The sequence below is a fragment of the Coregonus lavaretus genome (assembly GCF_964263955.1).
Source record: "Coregonus lavaretus genome assembly, contig: HAP1_SCAFFOLD_573, whole genome shotgun sequence".
NCBI classification, from domain to species: Eukaryota; Metazoa; Chordata; class Actinopteri; order Salmoniformes; family Salmonidae; genus Coregonus; species Coregonus lavaretus.
This window is the reverse complement of record NW_028162982.1, coordinates 255,598-280,298: the sequence shown is the minus strand read 5'-3', so window position 1 is coordinate 280,298 and position 24,701 is coordinate 255,598. Positions and strand designations below refer to the sequence as shown.

Genomic DNA, 24,701 nt, shown 5'->3' with positions numbered 1-24,701 from the left:
CAACTGTAATGGCCGGTTAACATGTCTGTCAGACAGAACCCTTGGCCATAATGAGGGGTTAGGATGGAGGTCGACGTTCTTTTCATCTGAACTCATTCGGATAACGTTCAGTCAACACTAGAAGACCCTGAGGCGTTAGAGGCGCCAGAACTATAGCGGTGTCCGGAACCTTCCATCACTGTATTCAGTAACCATGGGGACTAGGGTTTCAAAACGGAGGGTATATTACTGGACATTTTTTTTAAACGTTTACCAGTAAACTGTCAGAATGTTGGTATCTTTCAAGGATTTTATGTAATCGATCACACGATATCTAGTGGCACTTTTGGGTACTTCAGATTATTACAGGTGTTTGTAATCATCTCTGACCTTCCGTGGCCTTATCACATGTAAAATATATGAAATAATTAAATAAGATGATTTTTTAAAATACAAAATAGAATGACAAAGCTGTAAAACATTATCCTAAATATAAAGCATCAACTTCAATACCATTGGTGTTTAATATGAGCATTTCAGCATGAATTATCCTTTATATTTTTTTGTACACACTTATTTAATAATAATAATAAGCCATTTAGCAGACGCTTTTATCCAAAGCGACTTACAGTCATGTGCGCATACATTTTTACTAATGTCAATATGTATTTGTTGTAAATGTTTTGGCATCAAACTGGTGGCAGTTGTGAACAGTCAATAGTTGGAAGCGTTGCAGAGTTAATTGAAAATAATGCCATTGTTGATTAGATGTTTTTTTTAATTTGTATTAATTGGGTTATTACCTCCTGACCCATATGGTCTATCTACTAGAAACTCATGACAATATGGACACAGATATGACAAATGAATACTATGTATGAATAAAAAATGTAAAGTCTAAATTACCAAAGTTAAAATAGATTGCCATAGATTTTGTTAACTACCACAATTACTGAAGATTCCAGTAACTTTAGTAAATTACCGGTAGCTTTGCACCCTAATGGGGAGTCTTCTTGCCGCTCAGTTTGACATTTGGGCCTGTGAGAAGCTGCCAATGTCGGTGGCAAGCACGTCAGCCGGGGGGGGGGGGGATTTTTCCTTCAACGGCTAGTCTCGGGGACGGAACATGGTTATAAATCTGTACACTGCAAATTGACTGCAAGAATACATTTACATATTGTTGTCATTTAGCAGACACTCTTATCTAGAGCGACTTACAGTAGTGAGTGCATACATTTTCTTACTGGTCCCACGTGGGAATCGAAACCCACAACCCTGGCGTTGCAAGCGCCATGCTCTACCCACTGAGCTACACGGGACCACCAAACCAAACAGATATAGTACTTGAAAACTAACAGAATAATTTCAAACCTTGATAACACAGGGGATAAGATCCAGTTACCCGTGATACAAATCAGTATTCGACTGCCGTCCATGTCTGGCGATGTCAGATCGGCCACTAGGGGGCAACAGTGAGCGCTGTTACCTTCAAGTAGGTTTGGGTTGTGGAAAGGGATGACGGACGTAAGCATCTGCCTCTGATTCCAAAGGTTGCAAGTTCGAATCCTGTGATGTTTAAAGCCTACCCCAAACCTTAACCATTCAGCCTAAACTTAAACCTTAAATACTTCCAGATTTTACATTTGCAACAACTTCCAAATGTGACGTTTAAGAAACATGGATGTTTCTTCAACGTCTAATTCTGACGTGAGACTGTGAGAGCTGGTTGATATGATCACATATAAATCTATTTACACATGGGAATACTTGGGAACAGATTCCCTAAATTAATTTTAAAAAATGTATCTATATATGATGTTGTTTTGCTCAGAAAACAGTGGGGCCCAAACAAAAAACACCCACAGGCCACCACCTATTGGGAAACCCTGCAGTAGAACAATACTTTGACATCTTGTATCCATTTATCTGTCTACGAAAAATTGAGTGTTTCCAATTCTCCAACCCCATCCCTCAGTTGTTCACCAAAAAAGTGGTGGTTGTCTGAAGTGCAGATTGCCCAAAGAGTAGCAACATTTAGCTGTCGGGTTCAGACAACCACCACATTAGATCATTGCTGTGCCATAGATACATTAGATCATTAGCGTGACACTGGACTGAGCAGGATAAGGAGGACCAGTTAGAGTCCACAGGTGATCGTGGGTGTATCTCAATACTCTTAGTCCACTCTCTGGGTGTATCTCAATACTCCATCTTAGTCCACTCTCTGGGTGTATCTCAATACTCCATCTTAGTCCACTCTCTGTGTGTATCTCAATACTCCATCTTAGTCCACTCTCTGTGGGTGTATCTCAATACTCCATCTTACTCCACTCTCTGTGTGTGTGTATCTCAATACTCCATCTTAGTCCACTCTCTGTGGGTATCTCAATACTCCATCTTAGTCCACTCTCTGTGTGTATCTCAATACTCCATCTTAGTCCACTCTCTGGGTGTATCTCAATACTCCATCTTAGTCCACTCTCTGGGTGTATCTCAATACTCCATCTTAGTCCACTCTCTGTGTCCTCACTTACTTTCTTTGTGGTTGTTTTTGACATGCCTCAACAGATGAGTCTTCTGAGTGAATCTTTTACCACAGACTGAGCAGCCATGTTGTTTCTCTCCTGTGTGAGTCTATGTTCAGCAGCCATGTTGTTTCTGATTGAAGCTTTTCCCACAGTCACCACAGCTAAATGGTGTCTCTCTGGTGTGAGTCAGTTTGTGCGTAGTTAAGGTCTCCTTGCGATTGAAACTTTTCCCACAGTCACCACAGGTGAATGGTTTCTCTCCTGTGTGAATCAGTTTATGCCTGGTTAGGTGCTCCTTGCGATTAAAGCTTTTCCTACAGTCACCACAGCTAAAAGGTTTCTCTCCAGTGTGAATCCTCATGTGCTTGGACAGAACTCCTTTGAGTTTGAAGGTCTTGCCACAAACAGGGCAGGTGAAGGGTTTCCCACCGTGACAGCGTCGGACATGGGCCTTCAGTTTACAGGTGGAGTTGTAGCGTTTTTTGCAGAAACTACATTCAATGGGTCTCTTCTTGAGGAGAGTCACATGCCTCTGCAGGTCATCTTTCAGAGCAAATGTTACACCACAGTCACGGCAGTGAGTATTTCTAGATGTGGTGCTGGGTTTGGTCTGGTGTTCCCCCAATGTTGGGTTAGAATCAAATAGTGGACTGCTGTCAAGTCCTACTGTGTCGCTGCTTACGGCTGAGCTGTGGCTGGAGGCATTGTTCTGATTATCTGGTGGGTCACAGGGAACGTCGAGACCCTTTAGGTGGGTCACAGTGCCAACAGGTTTGAGATCCACTGGTTTAGAGTCACTCTCTCTGTTCTCCACAGTCTGGGTTTGGGGAAGAGTCAAGGACTGAAGTGGGTCCTCCTGATCACATTCACTTTTCACACAGGGAGGCGTGAACATGGAGTCTTTGGTATCAAAGAGACCTTGAAGCTGCTCTTCCTCCTGACTGGTCCGGAGTTCCTCCTGTTCCTCTTTAATCTGTGTGGGCTCTGGGTCCTCCTGCCCCAGACTGGGGCTCCACTCCTGCTCACAGTGCTGCTGCTCAGGGGGAACCTCCTCTTCAGAGACAGAGAGATGCAGAGAGTCTGGAGGGAAGGAGAGGAGGAGCAGAGGTTATCATCAATATAGCACAGAATTAAATAGAACACTTGAGTTCCACATGTGAATTATAGGTTTATGATTTTAAAATTGCTTTATTGGCATTGATCAAAATAATAACAGGAGTTGGCTAAAATAAATGTGCAATGTATAGACAATACATAGACAATGTATAGACAAACAGGGGATGTCTGCTCTTGATATCTTAATAAAGCTTGTACAAGTCCTAATAATTTGAAAGATTGCTCAGAAAACTAGATGTTTTGATGACCTTACACCGATTAAGATGAGCAGTGTAAGGCGTTTACATGACTAATGCCGTACTCTGCCTACTGCCATAGTCAATTTAATATTGAATGATTCATGTGCACGTAAAACGTACTCAATGTCTCCACTAAAATGCATTGGCGTCTAATGCTAATCAAAAGGAAGAGTCGCTGGGTATGTGTACACGCACATAATCGGCAATCAAAATAAACGTTTGACCTCAGCGACCATTATATTTTTTTGTGAAGCATATTTGATTCTGAGTTGGGACATATAACGTTTGTGTGTGAAAACTATTTCTAAGATGCATACTTTCAGTTGTTCCAAACTCACTTGACTTGCACCAAATAGAGGCTTGCGCTGCTGGTGACCTCGGCTGGTGTTAGCGCATGAGCAGATCAAACACACCACTGGAACTCTGTTTAAGGTGTTTACACGTCCTAATAATTTGAAAGATTACTCTGAAAAACAGGTGTTTTAACCGGTGTATGCTTACCTAAATTAAGATCTAACTCCGATTTAAGATAAGCACAGTAAGGTTTTTACATGACTGATGCCGTAATCAATTGAATGTTTAATTATTAGTGTGCACGTAAACATATTCAATGACTCCAATGCATTGGAGTCAGAAGAGCTGCGCTATATATGCTATTTCAATAATATTTTTGTGACAGATAACTTTTGAATCATGCCCGGTGAATCTTAGCTACATTAAAAAACTGTTCTTTAAAAATGGATGAAATGGAGATCCCGGTTAGCGGAAAAACAGTTTATTAACTAAGTAGAACCGTAGCTAGCTAGGTATTAGATCTATATACAAACCTATTCTACATAGTTTTATCTCCGGTGTGATCCTCTGCAGTCTCCGTAGCAGATCATTCTCCTCCTGGTACTCTGCTACTGTTTTCACAACCTCTCCAAAAATCTCCACAGCAGCAGATGCCGTTAAACATTCATTTAAAAACACACAGAACAACTGTAGTTTAGACATTTTCAGTCGACTGAGAGTTGGGTATTCAGCTAGTATGGCTTCTTGAAGCGGGTCCTCCTGATCACATTCACTTTTCACACAGGATGGAGTGAAAACACAGTCATTGGTATCAAAGAGCTGCTCTTCCTCCTGACTGATCCTGAGTTCCTCCTGTTCCTCTTTAATCTGTGTGGGCTCTGGGTCCTCCTGCCCCAGACTGGGGCTCCACTCCTGCTCACAGTGCTGCTGCTCAGGGGGAACCTCCTCTTCAGAGACAGAGAGCTGCAGGGAGTCTGGAGGGAAGGAGAGGAGGAGCAGAGGTTATCACAGTCCCCAATGTATTTATTTGGACAGTGAAACTAACATTTACAAATGTGGCTCTACACTCCAGAATTTGGGATTTGAGATCAAATGTTTTATATGAAGTGACAGTACAGAATGTCACCTTTTATTTTAGGGAATTTTCATATCTGTTTCACCATGTAGAAATCAAAGCACTTTATGTATCTAGTCCCCCAAGGTGAATAAGTCATAAGCGTTTGGATAAATTAACTTAGTGTAATAGAGTAAAAAGTGTAGTATTTGATCCCATATTCCTTGCATTACGCTTGTTACTCCACAAACTTGTTGAATGAATTTGCAGTTTGTTTTGGTTGTGTTTTTGCCCAACAGGAACTGAATGGTGAATAATGTATTGTGTAAATTTGGAGTCCGTTTTATTGTAAATAAAATATGTTTCTGAACACTTCGGGATAATTATGAATGAATCTTCAATAATGACAAGTGAGAAAGTTAAAAGAAACAAAGATGTTCATCATAACCCAAAATGCTAACCTCCCCTGTTATTATTCATTATTTAGTCATGATTATCCGTAATCATAGTAGCATCCACATTAACGTAGAAGTGTTCAGAAACATATTATATTCTTATTATAATATAAATAATAATAATAATATGCCATTTAGCAGACGCTCTCATCTACAGCAACTCACAGGATAAATTAGGGTTGTGTACCTTGCTCAGGTGCACATCGAATTTGATAGGCTACCTGAGGCCACACATTATTCACCTTTCAGTTTCTACTCGGCAAAACATAATCCCAGTTTATATTTGCTAACATTTCTAAAAAACCTTTCGCTTTGTCATTATGGGGTATTGTGTGTAGATTGAGGAGGACATTTTTTGTATTTAATCCATTTCAGAATAAGGCTGTAATGTGGAAAAATTGAAGGTGTTGGGTTTTATTTTTTAATTGGATCTGTATGTGATGAATAGCTTGGAAGGAATGAATTAATGAGGAGCACTGTACTGATATGGATTGTTTCACATAACAGGCTGATAAGAACACTCTCTCTTTGTTGTCTGTGAAACTGTCCTTGAACATGGCTAGAGTGGATTTGTGTATTTTCGGTGCTGACTCCGCAGGTTATTATCATAGCGACTATGCCTGGCAACAAATGGAACGGATTGGCTGAAATGGAGTCTGGACCACACTCAGTCCTTTGCTCTGGTTGGCCAACAGAAGAGGTGTATGCTTTCTGTCAGAGTATTTGAGAAAGAATCTGTAAACAATAATTCTAGTTCTCTGACGGCCCTGCGTGGTTTTTCAGTGAGCCCGTATACGAACCTTCATACTTATCATACATACATTTTGCATATAATAAATTAAGCTTGGATTGAAGATCTCTTGATTCTTATTCCAATACCAGATTTGAATTACGCAATTTCTAACAAAGGGGTCTGAATTATTTCCGAATGCACTGTGCATACGTACCTACTCTACATAGTTTTATATCTGATGTGATCTGACAAAAACAACAAAATGTGGAATAAGTCAAGGGATATGAATACTTTCTGAAGGCATTGTAGCCAAGTACCTATTTTACATAGTTGTATCTCCGGTGTGATCCGCAGAAGTCTCCGTAGCCGATCATTCTCCTCCTGGTACTCCACTACCGTTTTCTCAACTGCGCCGAAAATCTCCACAGCAGCCGCAGTTAAGCGCTCATTTAAAAACACATGAAACGACTGTTGTTTAGACATTGTAAGTCGACTGATAACTAGTTGGCTATTCAGCTGGTAGCTTCTTCCACGAGGAAAAAATGGTGTTCACAAAAAACAAATCCATTCGCAATTTCACTTCCGCATTCTTCTTCTGTTTGTATCAGCGGGTGTTAAGCCCATAAAGACAGCACAGCGCCTCTACGTGGACGGAGCGTTACCTACAACGTACATACTAGTAGTGATAATGGAAATAGATAACTACATGTGGGGAAAACGTTATAATATGTTATATAATTTATTGTATGAACTGAATTGAAAGACAACTCATTGTAACACAGGCGACTCCTGAAAGCTGCAACGGCTTGGGCCTTCATTCTATAGCTAGAGGACTCCTGATATCTCCAGGAGTGATAAATATATGTTTTGTCTTTATCTGTTATGGTCTAGTGCTGTCTTGTTGCTAGCTAGGGCCATCTACTTTAAGTGCTGCCTGTCTTCCCAGTGGCCTACGTAGTGTGTGAACTGCTGACTGCTCCACACCTCACATCTCTCACTATTTTACCTAGTTATTTACAGATTATCTCATTTTGCTCTTTTGTAGCTTTGTCAACTACAGTGGGGAAAAAAAGTATTTAGTCAGCCACCAATTGTGCAAGTTCTCCCACTTAAAAAGATGAGAGAGGCCTGTAATTTTCATCATAGGTACACGTCAACTATGACAGACAAAATGAGAAAAAGAAATCCAGAAAATCACATTGTAGGATTTTTAATGAATTTATTTGCAAATTATGGTGGAAAATAAGTATTTGGTCAATAACAAAAGTTTCTCAATACTTTGTTATATACCCTTTGTTGGCAATGACACAGGTCAAACGTTTCTGTAAATCTTCACAAGGTTTTCACACACTGTTGCTGGTATTTTGTCCCATTCCTCCATGCAGATCTCCTCTAGAGCAGTGATGTTTTGGGGCTGTCGCTGGGCAACACAGACTTTCAACTCCCTCCAAAGATTTTCTATGGGGTTGAGATCTGGAGACTGGCTAGGCCACTCCAGGACCTTGAAATGCTTCTTACGAAGCCACTCCTTCGTTGCCCGGGCGGTGTGTTTGGGATCATTGTCATGCTGAAAGACCCAGCCACGTTTCATCTTCAATGCCCTTGCTGATGGAAGGAGGTTTTCACTCAAAATCTCACGATACATGGCCCCATTCATTCTTTCCTTTACACGGATCAGTCGTCCTGGTCCCTTTGCAGAAAAACAGCCCCAAAGCATGATGTTTCCACCCCCATGCTTCACAGTAGGTATGGTGTTCTTTGGATGCAACTCAGCATTCTTTGTCCTCCAAACACGACGAGTTGAGTTTTTACCAAAAAGTTATATTTTGGTTTCATCTGACCATATGACATTCTCCCAATCCTCTTCTGGATCATCCAAATGCACTCTAGCAAACTTCAGACGGGCCTGGACATGTACTGGCTTAAGCAGGGGGACACGTCTGGCACTGCAGGATTTGAGTCCCTGGCGGCGTAGTGTGTTACTGATGGTAGGCTTTGTTACTTTGGTCCCAGCTCTCTACAGGTCATTCATTAGGTCCCCTCGTGTGGTTCTGGGATTTTTGCTCACCGTTCTTGTGACCATTTTGACCCCATGGGGTGAGATCTTGCATGGAGCCCCAGATCGAGGGAGATTATCAGTGGTCTTGTATGTCTTCCATTTCCTAATAATTGCTCCCACAGTTGATTTCTTCAAACCAAGCTGCTTACCTATTGCAGATTTAGTCTTCCCAGCCTGGTGCAGGTCTACAATTTTGTTTCTGGTGTCCTTTGACAGCTCTTTGGTCTTGGCCATAGTGGAGTTTGGAGTGTGACTGTTTGAGGTTGTGGACAGGTGTCTTTTATACTGATAACAAGTTCAAACAGGTGCCATTAATACAGGTAACGAGTGGAGGACAGAGGAGCCTCTTAAAGAAGAAGTTACAGGTCTGTGAGAGCCAGAAATCTTGCTTGTTTGTAGGTGACCAAATACTTATTTTCCACCATAATTTGCAAATAAATTCATAAAAAATCCTACAATGTGATTTGCTGGAATTTTTTTCCTCAATTTGTCTGTCATAGTTGACGTGTACCTATGATGAAAATTACAGGCCTCTCTCATCTTTTTAAGTGGGAGAACTTGCACAATTGGTGGCTGACTAAATACTTTTTTTCCCCACTGTATATCGTATAGCAATACATATCGTATCGGCACCTAAGTATGATGATATGGTTTTGTGAGGTCCCTGGTGATTCAATACATATCGTATCGGCACTTAGAGTGGCATATCTTGGCATTTTTCCTATTTTGGTGCCTTACAGTTACCTGACAGACAATCTCTTTGTCCTAATGTTCTTTCCTCTTTCAGTTTCTGTCCTGTTTCCTCTCTTTGTGGACTTTATCCACATGCCTCAACAGATTAGCCTTCCGGGTGAATCTTTTACCACAGACTGAGCAGCCATGTTGTTTCTCTCCTGTGTGAGTCAGTATATGCTTGGTTAGGCTATTCTTGAGACTGAAGCTTTTCCCACAGTCACCACAGCTAAATGGTTTCTCTCCTGTGTGAGTCAGTTTGTGCCTCCTTAGGTCCGCCTTCCGATTGAAGCTTTTCCCGCAGTCACCACAGCTAAATGGTTTCTCTCCTGTGTGAGTCAGTTTGTGCATGGTTAGGTGCCCCTTCCGATAGAAGCTTTTCCCGCAGTCACCACAGCAAAATGATTTCTCTCCTGTGTGAGTCAGTTTGTGCAGGGTTAGGTCCGCCTTCCGATTGAAGCTTTTCCCACAGTCACCACAGCTAAATGGTTTCTCTCCTGTGTGAGTCAGTTTATGTTCAGTTAGGCTCACCTTCCGATTGAAGCTTTTCCCACAGTCACCACAGCTAAATGGTTTATCTCCTGTGTGAATCCTCATGTGCTTGGACAGAACTCCTTTGTATTTGAAGGTCTTTCCACAAACAGGGCAGGTGCAGGGATTCCCACCTTGACAGAGTTTGACGTGGGCCTTCAGTTTACAGGTGGAGTTGTAGAGTTTTTTGCAGAAGTGGCATTCACCGAGTCTCTTCTTGGTGAGAGTCACATGCCTCTGCAGGTCATCTTTCAGAGCAAATGTTTCACCACAGTCACAGAAGCAGTGAGTATTTCTAGACTTGGTGCTGGGTTTGAAACCGTGTTCCCCCATTGGTGCGTTGGGATCCAATGTTGGGCTGCTGTCAAGTCCTACTGGGTCGCTGCTTACGGCTGAGCTGTGGCTGGAGGCATTGTTTTGATTATCTGGAGGGTCACAGGGAATGTCCAGACCCTTTAGGTGGGTCACAGTGCCAAAAGGTTTGAGATCCACTGGTTTAGAGCCATTCTGTCTGTTCTCCACAGCCTGGGTTTGGGGAAGAGTCAAGGACCAAAGTGGGTCCTCCTGATCACATTCACTTTTCACACAGGAAGGAGTGAACATGGAGTCTTTGGTATCAAAGAGCCCTTGAAGCTGCTCTTCCTCCTGACTGGTCCTGAGTTCCTCCTGTTCCTCTTTAATCTGTGTGGGCTCTGGGTCCTCCTGCCCCAGACTGGGGCTCCACTCCTGCTCACAGTGCTGCTGCTCAGGGGGAACCTCCTCTTCAGAGACAGAGAGAGAGAGCTGCAGGGAGTCTGGAGGGAAGGAGAGGAGCAGAGGTTACCTAGCTATACAGCCTTGATCCAGAGGTTACCTAGCTATACAGCCTTGATCCAGAGGTTACCTAGCTATACAGCCTTGATCCAGAGGTTACCTAGCTATACAGCCTTGATCCAGAGGTTACCTAGCTATACAGCCTTGATCCAGAGGTTACCTAGCTATACAGCCTTGATCCAGAGGTTACCTAGCTATACAGCCTTGATCCAGAGGTTACCTAGCTATACAGCCTTGATCCAGAGGTTACCTAGCTATACAGCCTTGATCCAGAGGTTACCTAGCTATACAGCCTTGACCCAGAGGTTACCTAGCTATACAGCCTTGATCCAGAGGTTACCTAGCTATACAGCCTTGATCCAGAGGTTACCTAGCTATACAGCCTTGATCCAGAGGTTACCTAGCTATACAGCCTTGATCCAGAGGTTACCTAGCTATACAGCCTTGATCCAGAGGTTACCTAGCTATACAGCCTTGATCCAGAGGTTACCTAGCTATACAGCCTTGATCCAGAGGTTACCTAGCTATACAGCCTTGACCCAGAGGTTACCTAGCTATACAGCCTTGATCCAGAGGTTACCTAGCTATACAGCCTTGATCCAGAGGTTACCTAGCTATACAGCCTTGATCCAGAGGTTACCTAGCTATACAGCCTTGATCCAGAGGTTACCTAGCTATACAGCCTTGATCCAGAGGTTACCTAGCTATACAGCCTTGATCCAGAGGTTACCTAGCTATACAGCCTTGATCCAGAGGTTACCTAGCTATACAGCCTTGACCCAGAGGTTACCTAGCTATACAGCCCTGATCCAGAGGTTACCTAGCTATACAGCCTTGATCCAGAGGTTACCTAGCTATACAGCCTTGATCCAGAGGTTATCTAGCTATACAGCCTTGATCCAGAGGTTACCTAGCTATACAGCCTTGATCCAGAGGTTACCTAGCTATACAGCCTTGATCCAGAGGTTACCTAGCTATACAGCCTTGATCCAGAGGTTACCTAGCTATACAGCCTTGATCCAGAGGTTACCTAGCTATACAGCCTTGATCCAGAGGTTACCTAGCTATACAGCCTTGATCCAGAGGTTACCTAGCTATACAGCCTTGATCCAGAGGTTACCTAGCTATACAGCCTTGATCCAGAGGTTACCTAGCTATACAGCCTTGATCCAGAGGTTACCTAGCTATACAGCCTTGATCCAGAGGTTACCTAGCTATACAGCCTTGATCCAGAGGTTACCTAGCTATACAGCCTTGATCCAGAGGTTACCTAGCTATACAGCCTTGACCCAGAGGTTACCTAGCTATACAGCCCTGATCCAGAGGTTACCTAGCTATACAGCCTTGATCCAGAGGTTACCTAGCTATACAGCCTTGATCCAGAGGTTATCTAGCTATACAGCCTTGATCCAGAGGTTACCTAGCTATACAGCCTTGATCCAGAGGTTACCTAGCTATACAGCCTTGATCCAGAGGTTACCTAGCTATACAGCCTTGATCCAGAGGTTACCTAGCTATACAGCCTTGATCCAGAGGTTACCTAGCTATACAGCCTTGATCCAGAGGTTACCTAGCTATACAGCCTTGATCCAGAGGTTACCTAGCTATACAGCCTTGATCCAGAGGTTACCTAGCTATACAGCCTTGATCCAGAGGTTACCTAGCTATACAGCCTTGATCCAGAGGTTACCTAGCTATACAGCCTTGATCCAGAGGTTACCTAGCTATACAGCCTTGATCCAGAGGTTACCTAGCTATACAGCCTTGATCCAGAGGTTACCTAGCTATACAGCCTTGACCCAGAGGTTACCTAGCTATACAGCCTTGATCCAGAGGTTACCTAGCTATACAGCCTTGATCCAGAGGTTACCTAGCTATACAGCCTTGATCCAGAGGTTACCTAGCTATACAGCCTTGATCCAGAGGTTACCTAGCTATATAAAACCTCAGAGTTCCGACACCCTAGGTCTGGAAAAAAATATAGTGTTAAAGGCGTGGTCACATGACATGTGATTTACATCCTACGCTGTGTTTGTGACAACATGTACGTGGGCCAGACATCCAGATGCTTGAAACAGAGATGTAGCAAGGACGAAAATGATCGTGTTGCTTGTCACTTTGTCCGGTGCTCTCACAGTGTGTCTTCTCTTCAATTCCAGGTGGAAGTGGCACCAAGAGGAGGAGACAACTCTGCTGGATACAGTGGCGAAAGTATTCACCCCCCTTAACACCTGGAATTAAAATTGATTTTTGGGGGGGTTTGTATCATTTGATTTACACAACAAGCCTACCACTTTGAAGATGCAAAATATTTTTTTGTGTGAAACAAACAAGAACTTGAGTGTGCATAACTATTCACCCCCCCCAAAGTCAATACTTTGTAGAACCACCTTTTGCAGCAATTACAGCTGCAAGTCTCTTGCGGTATGTCTCTATAAGCTTGGCACATCTAGCCACTGGGATTTTTGCCCATTCTTCAAGGCAAAACTGCTCCAGCTCCTTGAAGTTGGATGGGTTCCGCTGGTGTACAGCAATCTTTAAGTCATACCACAGATTCTCAGTTGGATTGAGGTCTGGGCTTTGACTAGGCCATTCCAAGACATTTAAATGTTTCCCCTTAAACCACTCAAGTGCTGCATTAGCAGTATGCTTAGTGTCATTGTCCTGCTGGAAGGTGAACCTCCGTCCCAGTCTCAAATCTCTGGAAGACTGAAAACAGGTTTCCCTCAAGAATTTCCCTGTATTTAGCGCCATCCATCATTCCTTCAATTCTGACCAGTTTCCCAGTCCATGCCGATGAAAAACATCCCCACAGTGAAGCATGGTGGTGGCAGCATCATGCTGTGGGGATGTTTTTCATCGGCATGATGGTGTTCTCGGGTTGATGAGAGGTGTTGGGTTTGTGCCAGACATAGCGTTTCATTGATGGCCAAAAAGCTCAATTTTAGTCTCATCTGACCAGAGTACCTTCTTCCATATGTTTGGGGAGTCTCTCACATGGCTATTGGCAAACATCAAACGTGTTTGCTTATTTTTTTATTTAAGCAATGGCTTTTTTCTGGCCACTCGTCCGTAAAGCCCAGCTCTGTGGAGTGTACAGCTTAAAGTGGTCCTATGGACAGATACTCCAATCTCTGCTGTGGAGCTTTGCAGCTCCTTCAGGGTTATCTTTGCTCCCTTTGTTGCCTCTGATTAATGCCCTCCTTGCCTGGTCCGTGAGTTTTGGTGGGCGGCCCCTCTCTTGGCAGGTTTGTTGTGGTACCATATAATGGATTTAATGGTGCTCGGTGGGATGTTCAAAGTTTCTGATATTTTTTTATAACCCAACCCAGATCTGTACTTCTCCACAACTTTGTCCCTGACCTGTTTGGACAGCTCCTTGGTCTTCATGGTGCCACTTGCTTAGTGGTGTCCCTTGCTTAGTGGTGTTGCAGACTCTGGGACCTTTCAGAACAGGTGTATATTTACTGAGATCATGTGACACTTAGATTGTACACATGTTACTTTATTTAACTAATTATGTGACTTCTGAAGGTAATTGGTTGCACCAGATCTTATTTAGGGGCTTCATAGCAAAGGGGGTGAATACATATGCACACACCACTTTTCTGTTATTTATTTATTAGAATTTTTTGAAACAAGTTATTTTTTTCATTTTACCTCACCAATTTGGACTATTTTGTGTACATGAAATCCAAATAAAAATCCATTTAAATTACAGGTTGTAATGCAACAAAATAGGAAAAACACCAAGGGGGATGAATACATTTTAGGCCTCCAACTCAATCATCAAGTTTGCAGACGACACAACAGTAGTAGGTAGATCACCAAAAATGACGAGACGGCTTCAAGTTCCTCGGCGTACACATCACTGACAATCTGAAATGGTCCACCCACACAGACAGTGTGGTGAAGAAGGCGCAATAGCCTCAGGAGGCTGAAGGATTTCGGCTTGGCCCCTAAGAACCTCAGAAACTTTTACAGATGCATAATTGAGAGCATCCTGTCGGGCTGTATCACCGCCTGGTACGGCAACTGCACCGCCCACAACCAATGTACAGGAAGGCCAAAAGGATCATCAAGGACATCAACCACCTGAGCCACAGCATGTTCAGAAGGCGAGGCCACTACAGGTGCATCAAAGCTGGGACCGAGAGACTGGAAAAACAGTTTCTATCTCAAGGCCATCAGACTGTTAAATAGCCATCACTAGCCGGCTACCACCCGGTTACTCAACCCTGCACCTTAGAGGCTGCTGCCCTATGTACAAAGACATGGAATCACTGGTCACTTGTTAGATTAATTTGTATTTTAAGAATAATGACTAAAGGATTTCACCCCAAATACAGTATAAATGTGTAAACTGTGTTAGAATGATCAACCCACTAACAGAGGGGGGCGGGACTAAACATTCCAGGGTGAAGGAGAAAGGTGGAAACTGTTTAAGAAAGCCTCCTAAAGGTGGGCGGAGCAAAGTGCCTTTGTGTGTCAAGGGGTATAAAACAGGAGTGTATGGGTTTTGGCGCCAGAGCTCTCCATGAATAAAAATACAGATCATTCTTGCTGGTTGTGGACCTTGAATCATTTATGATTAAAACCAGAGCCTTACAACCCCTGGTAATGATTCAAGCTTAGGTTGAATTAGAGATAGAAATTCTCTTAACATCACTTTAATAATGAAAACTGTAACATACTGCACTCAGGACCTCAGACTGGGGCGAAGGCTCACCTTCCAACAGGACAACAACCCTAAGCACACAGCCAAGACATCGCAGGAATGGCTTTGGGACAAGTCTCTGAATGTCCTTGAGTGGCCCAGCCAGAGCCCGGACTTGAACCCAATCTAACATCTCTGCAGAGACCTGAAAATAGCTGTGCAGCGATGCTCCCCACCCAACCTGACAGAGCTTGAGAGGATCTGCAGAGAAAAATAGGAGAAACTCGCCAAATACACGTGTGCCAAGCTTGTAGCGTCATACCCAAGAAGACTTGAGGCTGTAATCGCTGCCAAAGGTGCTTCAACAAAGTACTGAGTAAAGGATCTGAAAAATTATTTCAGTTTTTCATAACTTTGCAAAAATATCTAAACGGGTTTTCCTTTGTCATTATGGGGTATTGTGTGTAGATTGATGAGGAAAAAAAACAATTTAATTAATTTTAGAATAAGGCTGTAACGTAACAAAATGTGGAATAAGTCAAGCGGTCTGAATACTTTCCGAATGCACTGTAGTGTTATATATGTGTTGACCTTTCATTTTAGTCTGATAGTTTGTATTGCTCTCTGTTGGAGAGTATTGGTTCCTTATACAAACACCTCATTTTCTATTTGTACATGTGTCTTGTTCTAGTAGAATTACATCTATATGTACTGTTCTCTCTGATATGACATCTAGTGGCCCTTTGGGTTACTTTAGATTACGACAGGTGTGTGTGTAATTATCTCTGGCTCGCTAAGGCTGCCCAAGTCTGATCTTTTTCCCATTCATTGGTCATTTGACCAATCAGATCAGCACACACAAAAAAAAATCTGGTTTGAAAACTTCTGATGTGATTGGTCAAAAGACCAATTAGTGGAAAAAAAACTATCAGAATTGGTCTGAATAAACGCAGCGTTAGTGGCCTTATCTGTCCCACTGTTTGTAGAGATTTGCTCTGATGAAGGTTGAATGACCGAAAGCCAATAAAGACATTTGAATCTGTTTCTTTTTTTTCCTGTTTCTTAACATTCAAATAACTTCCTGGTTTTCGTGACACAGACACGTCTTTATCCATGTACAGTAAAAGTAAATAAAAACATCTTAATTGAATAGAACTGTATGAAGATATCAGAAGATCTACATACAAACCTATTCTACATAGTTTTATCTCCGGTGAGATCCGCAGCAGTCTCCGTAGTCGATCATTCTCCTCCTGGTACTCCGCTACTGTTTTCGCAAATGCCCCAGAAATCTCCACAGCAGCAAACACCGTTAAACACTCATTTAAAAACTCTCGAAACGACTGTAGTTTAGACATTTTCAGTCGACTGAGAGTTGGGTGTTCAGCTAGTATGGCTTCTTGAAGCGGGTCCTCCAGATCACATTCACTTTTCACACAGGAAGGAGTACATTTGAACTCTATGATATCAGCCTCCAGCCCTCGAAGCTGCTCTTCCTCCTGACTGGTCCTGAGTTCCTCCTGTTCCTCTTTAATCTGTGTGGGCTCTGGGTCCTCCTGCCCCAGACTGGGGCTCCACTCCTGCTCACAGTGCTGCTGCTCAGGGGGAACCTCCTCTTCAGAAACAGAGACAGAGAGTTGCAGGGAGTCTGGAGGGAAGGAGAGGAGGAGCAGAGGTTACCACAGTCCCCAAATCCAGAACTAATTCTAGAAAGCGTCCAGTATTATATAGAGCCATTGTTGCATGGAACTCTGTTTCATCTCATACAGCTCAAATAAACAGCAAACCTGGTTTAAATAAAACGGATAAAGCAACACCTCACGGCACAACGCCTCTCCCCTATTTGACTTAGATATGTTGTGTGTATGTACAGTCGTGGTCAAAAGTTTTGAGAATGACACAAGTATTGGTCTTCACAAAGTTTGCTGCTTCAGTGTTTTTAGATATTTTGGTCAGATGTTACTATGGTATACTGAAGTAAAATTACAAGCATTCCATAAGTGTCAAAGGCTTTTATTGACAATTACATTAAGTTTATGCAAAGAGTCAATATTTGCAGTGTTGACCCTTCTTTTTCAAGACCTCTGCAATCCGCCCTGGCATGCTGTCAATTAACTTCTGGGCCACATCCTGACTGATGGCAGCCCATTCTTGCATAATCAATGCTTGGAGTTTGTCAGAATTTGTGGGTTTTTGTTTGTCCACCTGCCTCTTGAGGATTGACCACAAGTTCTCAATGGGGAGTTTCCTGGCCATGGACCCAAAATGTCAATGTTTTGTTCCCCGAGCCACTTAGTTATCACTTTTGCCTCATGGCAAGGTGCTCCATCATGCTGGAAAGGGCATTGTTCGTCACCAAACTGTTATTGGATGGTTGGGAGAAGTTGCTCTCGGAGGATGTGTTGGTACCATTTTTTATTCATGGCTGTGTTCTTAGGCAGAATTGTGAGTGAGCCATCTCCCTTGGCTGAGAAGCAACCCCACACATGAATGGTCTCAGGATGCTTTACTGTTGGCATGATACAGGACTGATGGTAGCGCTCAACTTGACTTCTCCGGACAAGCTTTTTTCCGGATGCACTCACACCTGCCTGCTGCCATTCCTGAGCAAGCTCTGCACTTGTGGTGCCCCGATCCCGCAGTTGAATCAACTTTAGGAGACGGTCCTGGCGCTTGCTGGACTTCTTGTGTGCCCTGAAGCCTTCTTCACAACAATTGAACCTCTCTCCTTGAAGTTCTTGATGATCCGATAAATGATTGATTTAGGTGCAATCTTACTAGCAGCAATATCCTTGCCTGTGAAGCCCTTTTTGTGCAAAGCAATGATGATGGTACGTGTTTCCTTGCAGGTAACCATGGTTAACAGAGGAAGAACAATGATTTCAAGCACCACCCACCTTTTAAAGCTTCCAGTCTGTTATTCTAACTCAATCAGCATGACAGAGTGATATCCAGCCTTGTCCTCGTCAACACTCACCTGTGTTAATGAGAGAACCACTGACATGATGTCAGCTGGTCCTTTTGTGGCAGGGCTGAAATGCAGTGGAAATCTTTTTGGGGGATTAAGTTCATTTTCATGGCAAAGAGGGACTTTGCAATTAAATGCAATTCATCTGATCACACTTCATAACATTCTGGAGTATATGCAAATTGCCATCATAAAAACTGAGGCAGCAGACTTTGTGAAAATTAATTTGCGTCATTCTCAAAACTTTTGATCACGACTGTACTGATATGTAGGCACGTGTACCTTTTTAAAAACATTTATGTACTTCTGTCCTTGAGCTGTTCTTGTATATTAATGTTCTGTATTATGTCATGTTTCATGTTTTGTGTGGACCCCAGGAAGAGTAGCTGCGCTTTTGCAACAGCTAATGGGAATCCTAATAAAATACCAAATTACCACATTATGAGTCATAATACCCATAAAACCTAACGGTCAAACAGGGAAATGGTTCTAATCGTTTTTCCACCATTCATTTTTCCCATAAGTGATTTTACAATGACTTAAAATAAGGACTGTGTTTCATGTAGGCTTACCCTGGCGTGAACTTTTGATAACTGTGTAAATCTCTCTAGGACAAGGTGACATTTATCAATATATTCACTTCTATTCATCCCCCAAAAATGAAATGCTAATTAGCTCCTAATGTGGCTATCATAAAGAACTACAAACGCCATGATGATCTGGACGAGACTGCCGAATCGAGGCAAAGTTAAGAATCTCATGATTAACTATCTAATGTTATCTAAATGTAGTCTTTAAACAGACAATTCTGTGAACTGTCTTGTGCAAGTTTTAAATGGACAAAATACCTGTTAGCAAAGGTGTCAGCTAGAGAGGACGTGCAGGCGCTTGCAGGGATTTGTAGTTTTGATTGATGTCTCCTTTGATGCTAATTAGCATTTTAGAATCAGAGTAAATAGAACCGAATATCAGTGGAGGCTCCTCAGAACAAGGGGAAGACCATCCTCCTCAGTGAATTTCATAAAAATAAAAATAGTGAAACATTTAAAAAAGTTATCCTTTTTAGATAAAACTACAATAATATATTCACATCACCAAATAAATTATTAATACACACAGTAGCCTCAGCAGAAACATGTTGTAGCCGGAGGACAGCTAGTTTCTATCCTCCTCTGGGTACATTGACTTCAATACAAAACCTAGGAGGTTCATGGTTCTCACCCTCTTCAATAGACTTACACAGTATTTATGAAAACTTCCAGACAACATCCTCCAACCTATCAGAGCTCTTGCAGCATGAACTGACATGTTGTCCACACAATCATAGGATTGGATAATGAATCTAGTACTGAAAGCATAAGCTACAGCTAGCTAGCACTGCACTGCATAAAATGTGGTGAGTAGTTGACTCAAAGTGAGAGGAAGACAATAGTTGAACACTTTTGAACAAATTCATTTCTTCAAATTTAGGAGGAGAGACAGCTAGCTATATTTTGTATATATTTCAAATCCACTTTCACTTACTTAGCGAATGCAGCTAGCTAGTTTATCCAACTCAAACAGAGATGGATACTATGTTAGCTAGCTGGCTATCCGACACTGGAACTCTTCCAAGTCAATGTAAGCTTTAGGTTCTATTAATTTATTGCCACCGGGGCCCACCGGTGTAACTGCTAAACTGCTTGCTGACTACACTGTACTTCATGATTGTAGAGGGTTTACTAACGCGTTAGTTCTAGTAGCTATGCTGACTATGACGTTAGCTAATAATGGTTACAACGATGTAGGCTGTGTGTAGCGGTTAGTGGTTATGATATGAAGGTTTGGCTTGGAAAGATTTTTTCGCCACAGACAGCTAAACGGAAGCAAACGGAACAGGGATAAACATACTGGAATTTGTCCAATAGAAACACTTGTTTGCAACTGTTGGACTAATGATATCAGCTAGATGCAGGCAAGAGTGTGCAAGGTGGTATTAAATGTGTCGCTGTCTGTCACCTTGATTACTCAAATGTTTCTCAACCTGTGCATCTACGTTGTAAACTTTCATTCATGGGCTAGTTTGTAGCAACCTCATGATGGGTATAGGGAACATGTGAGTATCATGTAGTAGCCTAAACCTAGCAATGTTACATTGAGCTGGGTGAATGGAATATGAATGAGTCATTCAATATGCTGTAATAGAAATAAGGCTGTGCTCATAAATATATTGCTAAAAGACCTTGTCTGAGAGAGATTTACATGGTTATCAAAACATCAAGCCAGGGTAAACCTACATGAAACACTTATTTTAAGGTTTTTCTAAAATCCCCTATGGGAAAAATGAATGGTGGGAAAACAATTGGAACCATTTCCCTGATTGACCGCTAGGTTTTATGGGAATTATGACACCTGCACTGTGGGGTTCTATACAGGCTTCACACATCAGGGTTGGGGTCAATTTGAATTTTTAAACAAGTAAATTCAAGACTAGGTAAACTATAATTCCAATTCAATAATTAAAAACTAGAATCCATTTTCAATTACTTCTCAGTAACTGAAGATAAGCTATTTATTTCTAAAGCTTATACATTTTTGAATTATAAATTAAAATCACTTCCTGTTTTTAGGACAATGTTTTATCCATGCATGGTAACTTTAAAAACAACTTCTTAAAAATGGATGAAGTGGTGATCAGTTAACAGTTCATCAATAAAGTGGAACTATAGCTAGCTATCAGTATCTACATACGAACCAATTCGACATAGTTGTATGTCTGGTGTCAACCTCAAACGCAGCATTCTCCGTAGCTGATCATTCTCCTCCTGGTACTCCACTACCGTTTTCTCAACTGCCCCGAAAATCTCCACAGCAGCCGCCGTTAAACGCTCATTTAAAAACATACGCAACAACTGTAGTTTAGACATTTTCTGTCAAATTAGAGTTGGGTACCCTATTTAGCTTAGTCAGTAAGTCTTTCTTTACGCCACACAAGGAACATATTTTTTTTTACTCGTTACCAATCCTACTTCCGTGTTCTAGTGAAGGAATCTTAAGACATCCTTTGTTCTAGTAGTTGGTGACGAACCCCAACAGCGCCACCAGCTGGATGGGAGTTTACTGTGCAAGGCTGCCTACAGACCAGTAGGAAAGGAAAACGATGACTACATGTAGATAAACAGTGGTTAACATTAGTATAGGATGATCTGGGAGAATCAATTATTCATCAGGAGTCAACTGTTTATCATTACTCCATACAAGATTAAATCAACATGAATGAGCAGCATTAGTAACTTTCGTAACGTCTGAGATCCCCAGAGATTGGAAAGCTACCGCGGTCATCCCCCTCTTCAAAGGGGGTGACACTCTAGAGTGAAGAATTTGAACAGCAGACCTGTGAATGTCCTACAACCCTCTGTACTGTTTGATCATTACCAAATAATTCAAATCACATCAAACTTTATTTACATGCAATGTTTTACGACATTAAATCCATCAGAGATCTATTTATCTGAGACCCACAGTATGAATGGTCTGGAGTTGCTCTCCTTTCCTAAGAGTGTTGTCCACATCCTGCCTTGTTATTCCCATTTCCTGACTGAAGATGTTCTTTCTTCTTTCCTCTCTTTGTGGATATTATCCATATGCTTCAGCAGATGAGTCTTCTGAGTGAATCTTTTACCACAGACTGAGCAGCCATGTTGTTTATCTCCTGTGTGAGTCTATGTTCAGTTAGGTGCTTCTTGCGATTTAAGCTTTTAGACATGCCTGAGTGCAAATAGCTAGGGCCAGCTTCCAAACCGAGATTGTAGATTTTTTACAAAGTCCATATTGATACAGAAACAATAAACAATAATTACAATTTTTTTAAATAACAAGCTGATTGACAAAGTCATAAAAAATTGAAAGAATTGAACGCTACCAACCCTCCAAAGAATAGCCAAAAACACTTATTACTCTGGATACATAATAATAAGCATTTGGTATTTTATTAGGATCCCCATTAGCTATTGCGAAAGCAGTAGCTACTTTTCCAGGGGTCCACACAAAACAGGAAATAATACAGAACATGAGAGAACACCTCACTCTGACCATTTTACTCGCCCTAGCAGAGCTGGTTAGGCTGTTTTCATGTTATCCAGAGCATTGGTGAATGTAACTGTGCTAATGGCAACAATTGAATTACGCATTTTTGCAGTTGTTTACTGACACCCGCCATATTTTCAAACGCACCCGAATTAACAATGTCCTGGAACTTTTAGCATATTAATTATATCCATTCTATGACCAATAAGGGTACTACATACCAGTGGAGGCTGCTTAGGGGAGGACGGCTCATAATAATGTCTGGAATGGAGTCAATTGAGTGGTATCATCCACATGGAAACCACTTGATGTGGTAGAAGCCATTCCATTGACTCAATTCCAGCCATTAATATGAGCCGTCCATATGTGGGAACTCCTTCAAGACTGTTGGAAAAGTATTCCAGATTAAACTGGTTAAGAGAATGCCAAGAGTGGCTACTTTGAAGAATCTCAAATATAAAATACATTTTGATTTGTTTAAATTTTTTGGTTACTACAAGATTCCATGTGTGTTATTTTATAGTTTTGATGTCTTCACTATTATTCTACAATGTAGAAAATAGTAAAAATAAAGACAAACCCTGGAAGGAGTAGGTGGGTGTGTCCAACCTTTTGACTGGTACTGTAGATGTACATGACAACAACATGGTAGCAACACAACATGGCAGCAACACAACATGGTAGCAACACAACATGGCAGCAACACAACATGGCAGCAACACAACATGGCAGCAACACAACATGGCAGCAACACAACATGGCAGCAACACAACATGACAGCAACACAACATGGCAGCAGCACAACATGGCAGCAGCACAACATGGCAGCAGCACAACATGGCAGCAACACAACATGGCAGCAACACAACATGACAGCAACACAACATGACAGCAACACAACATGGCAGCAGCACAACATGGCAGCAGCACAACATGGCAGCAGCACAACATGGCAGCAACACAACATGGCAGCAACACAACATGGCAGCAGCACAACATGGCAGCAGCAAAACATGGCAGCAGCACAACATGGCAGCAACACAACATGACAGCAACACAATATGGCAGCAACACAACATGACAGCAACACAACATGGCAGCAACACAACATGGCAGCAACACAACATGACAGCAACACAACATGGCAGCAACACAACATGACAGCAACACAACATGGCAGCAGCACAACATGGCAGCAACACAACATGGCAGCAACACAACATGGCAGCAACACAACATGGCAGCAACACAACATGACAGCAGCACAACATGGCAGCAACACAACATGGCAGCAGCACAACATGGCAGCAGCACAACATGGCAGCAACACAACATGGCAGCAACACAACATGGCAGCAACACAACATGACAGCAACACAACATGGCAGCAACACAACATGGCAGCAACACAACATGACAGCAACACAACATGGCAGCAGCACAACATGGCAGCAACACAACATGACAGCAACACAACATGGCAGCAGCACAACATGGCAGCAGCACAACATGGCAGCAGCACAACATGGCAGCAACACAACATGGCAGCAACACAACATGGCAGCAACACAACATGACAGCAACACAACATGGCAGCAACACAACATGGCAGCAACACAACATGACAGCAACACAACATGGCAGCAACACAACATGACAGCAACACAACATGGCAGCAGCACAACATGGCAGCAACACAACATGGCAGCAACACAACATGGCAGCAACACAACATGGCAGCAACACAACATGACAGCAGCACAACATGGCAGCAACACAACATGGCAGCAGCACAACATGGCAGCAGCACAACATGGCAGCAACACAACATGGCAGCAACACAACATGGCAGCAACACAACATGACAGCAACACAACATGGCAGCAACACAACATGGCAGCAACACAACATGACAGCAACACAACATGGCAGCAGCACAACATGGCAGCAACACAACATGACAGCAACACAACATGGCAGCAGCACAACATGGCAGCAGCACAACATGGCAGCAGCACAACATGGCAGCAACACAACATGGCAGCAACACAACATGGCAGCAGCACAACATGGCAGCAGCAAAACATGGCAGCAGCACAACATGGCAGCAACACAACATGACAGCAACACAACATGGCAGCAACACAACATGACAGCAACACAACATGGCAGCAACACAACATGACAGCAACACAACATGGCAGCAGCACAACATGGCAGCAACACAACATGGCAGCAGCACAACATGGCAGCAACACAACATGGCAGCAACACAACATGGCAGCAACACAACATGACAGCAACACAACATGGCAGCAACACAACATGGCAGCAACACAACATGACAGCAACACAACATGGCAGCAGCACAACATGGCAGCAGCACAACATGGCAGCAACACAACATGGCAGCAACACAACATGACAGCAACACAACATGGCAGCAGCACAACATGGCAGCAACACAACATGGCAGCA

At 42.6% G+C, this 24,701-nt stretch overlaps 1 protein-coding gene across 2 annotated transcripts; it reads right to left on the bottom strand.

The window, feature by feature from the left end:
- Positions 1-1,847: 1,847 nt before the first annotated feature.
- LOC311118628 (uncharacterized protein) lies at positions 1,848-21,177 on the bottom strand. 2 transcript variants are annotated; one of them, XM_084193419.1, is made up of 4 exons: positions 20,893-21,177; positions 16,380-16,838; positions 4,690-5,130; positions 1,848-3,587 (listed from the first exon to the last, which is right to left on the bottom strand). In XM_084193419.1, the coding sequence occupies exons 1-4, from the start codon at positions 21,062-21,064 to the stop codon at positions 2,620-2,622; spliced, it is 2,040 nt and encodes a 679-aa protein (XP_084049545.1). In that variant the 5' UTR covers positions 21,065-21,177; the 3' UTR covers positions 1,848-2,619. The 2 variants fall into 2 exon arrangements, with proteins under 2 accessions (XP_084049545.1, XP_084049546.1); XM_084193420.1 differs by lacking the exons at positions 1,848-3,587; positions 4,690-5,130 and adding an exon at positions 9,083-10,514.
- Positions 21,178-24,701: the final 3,524 nt, after the last annotated feature.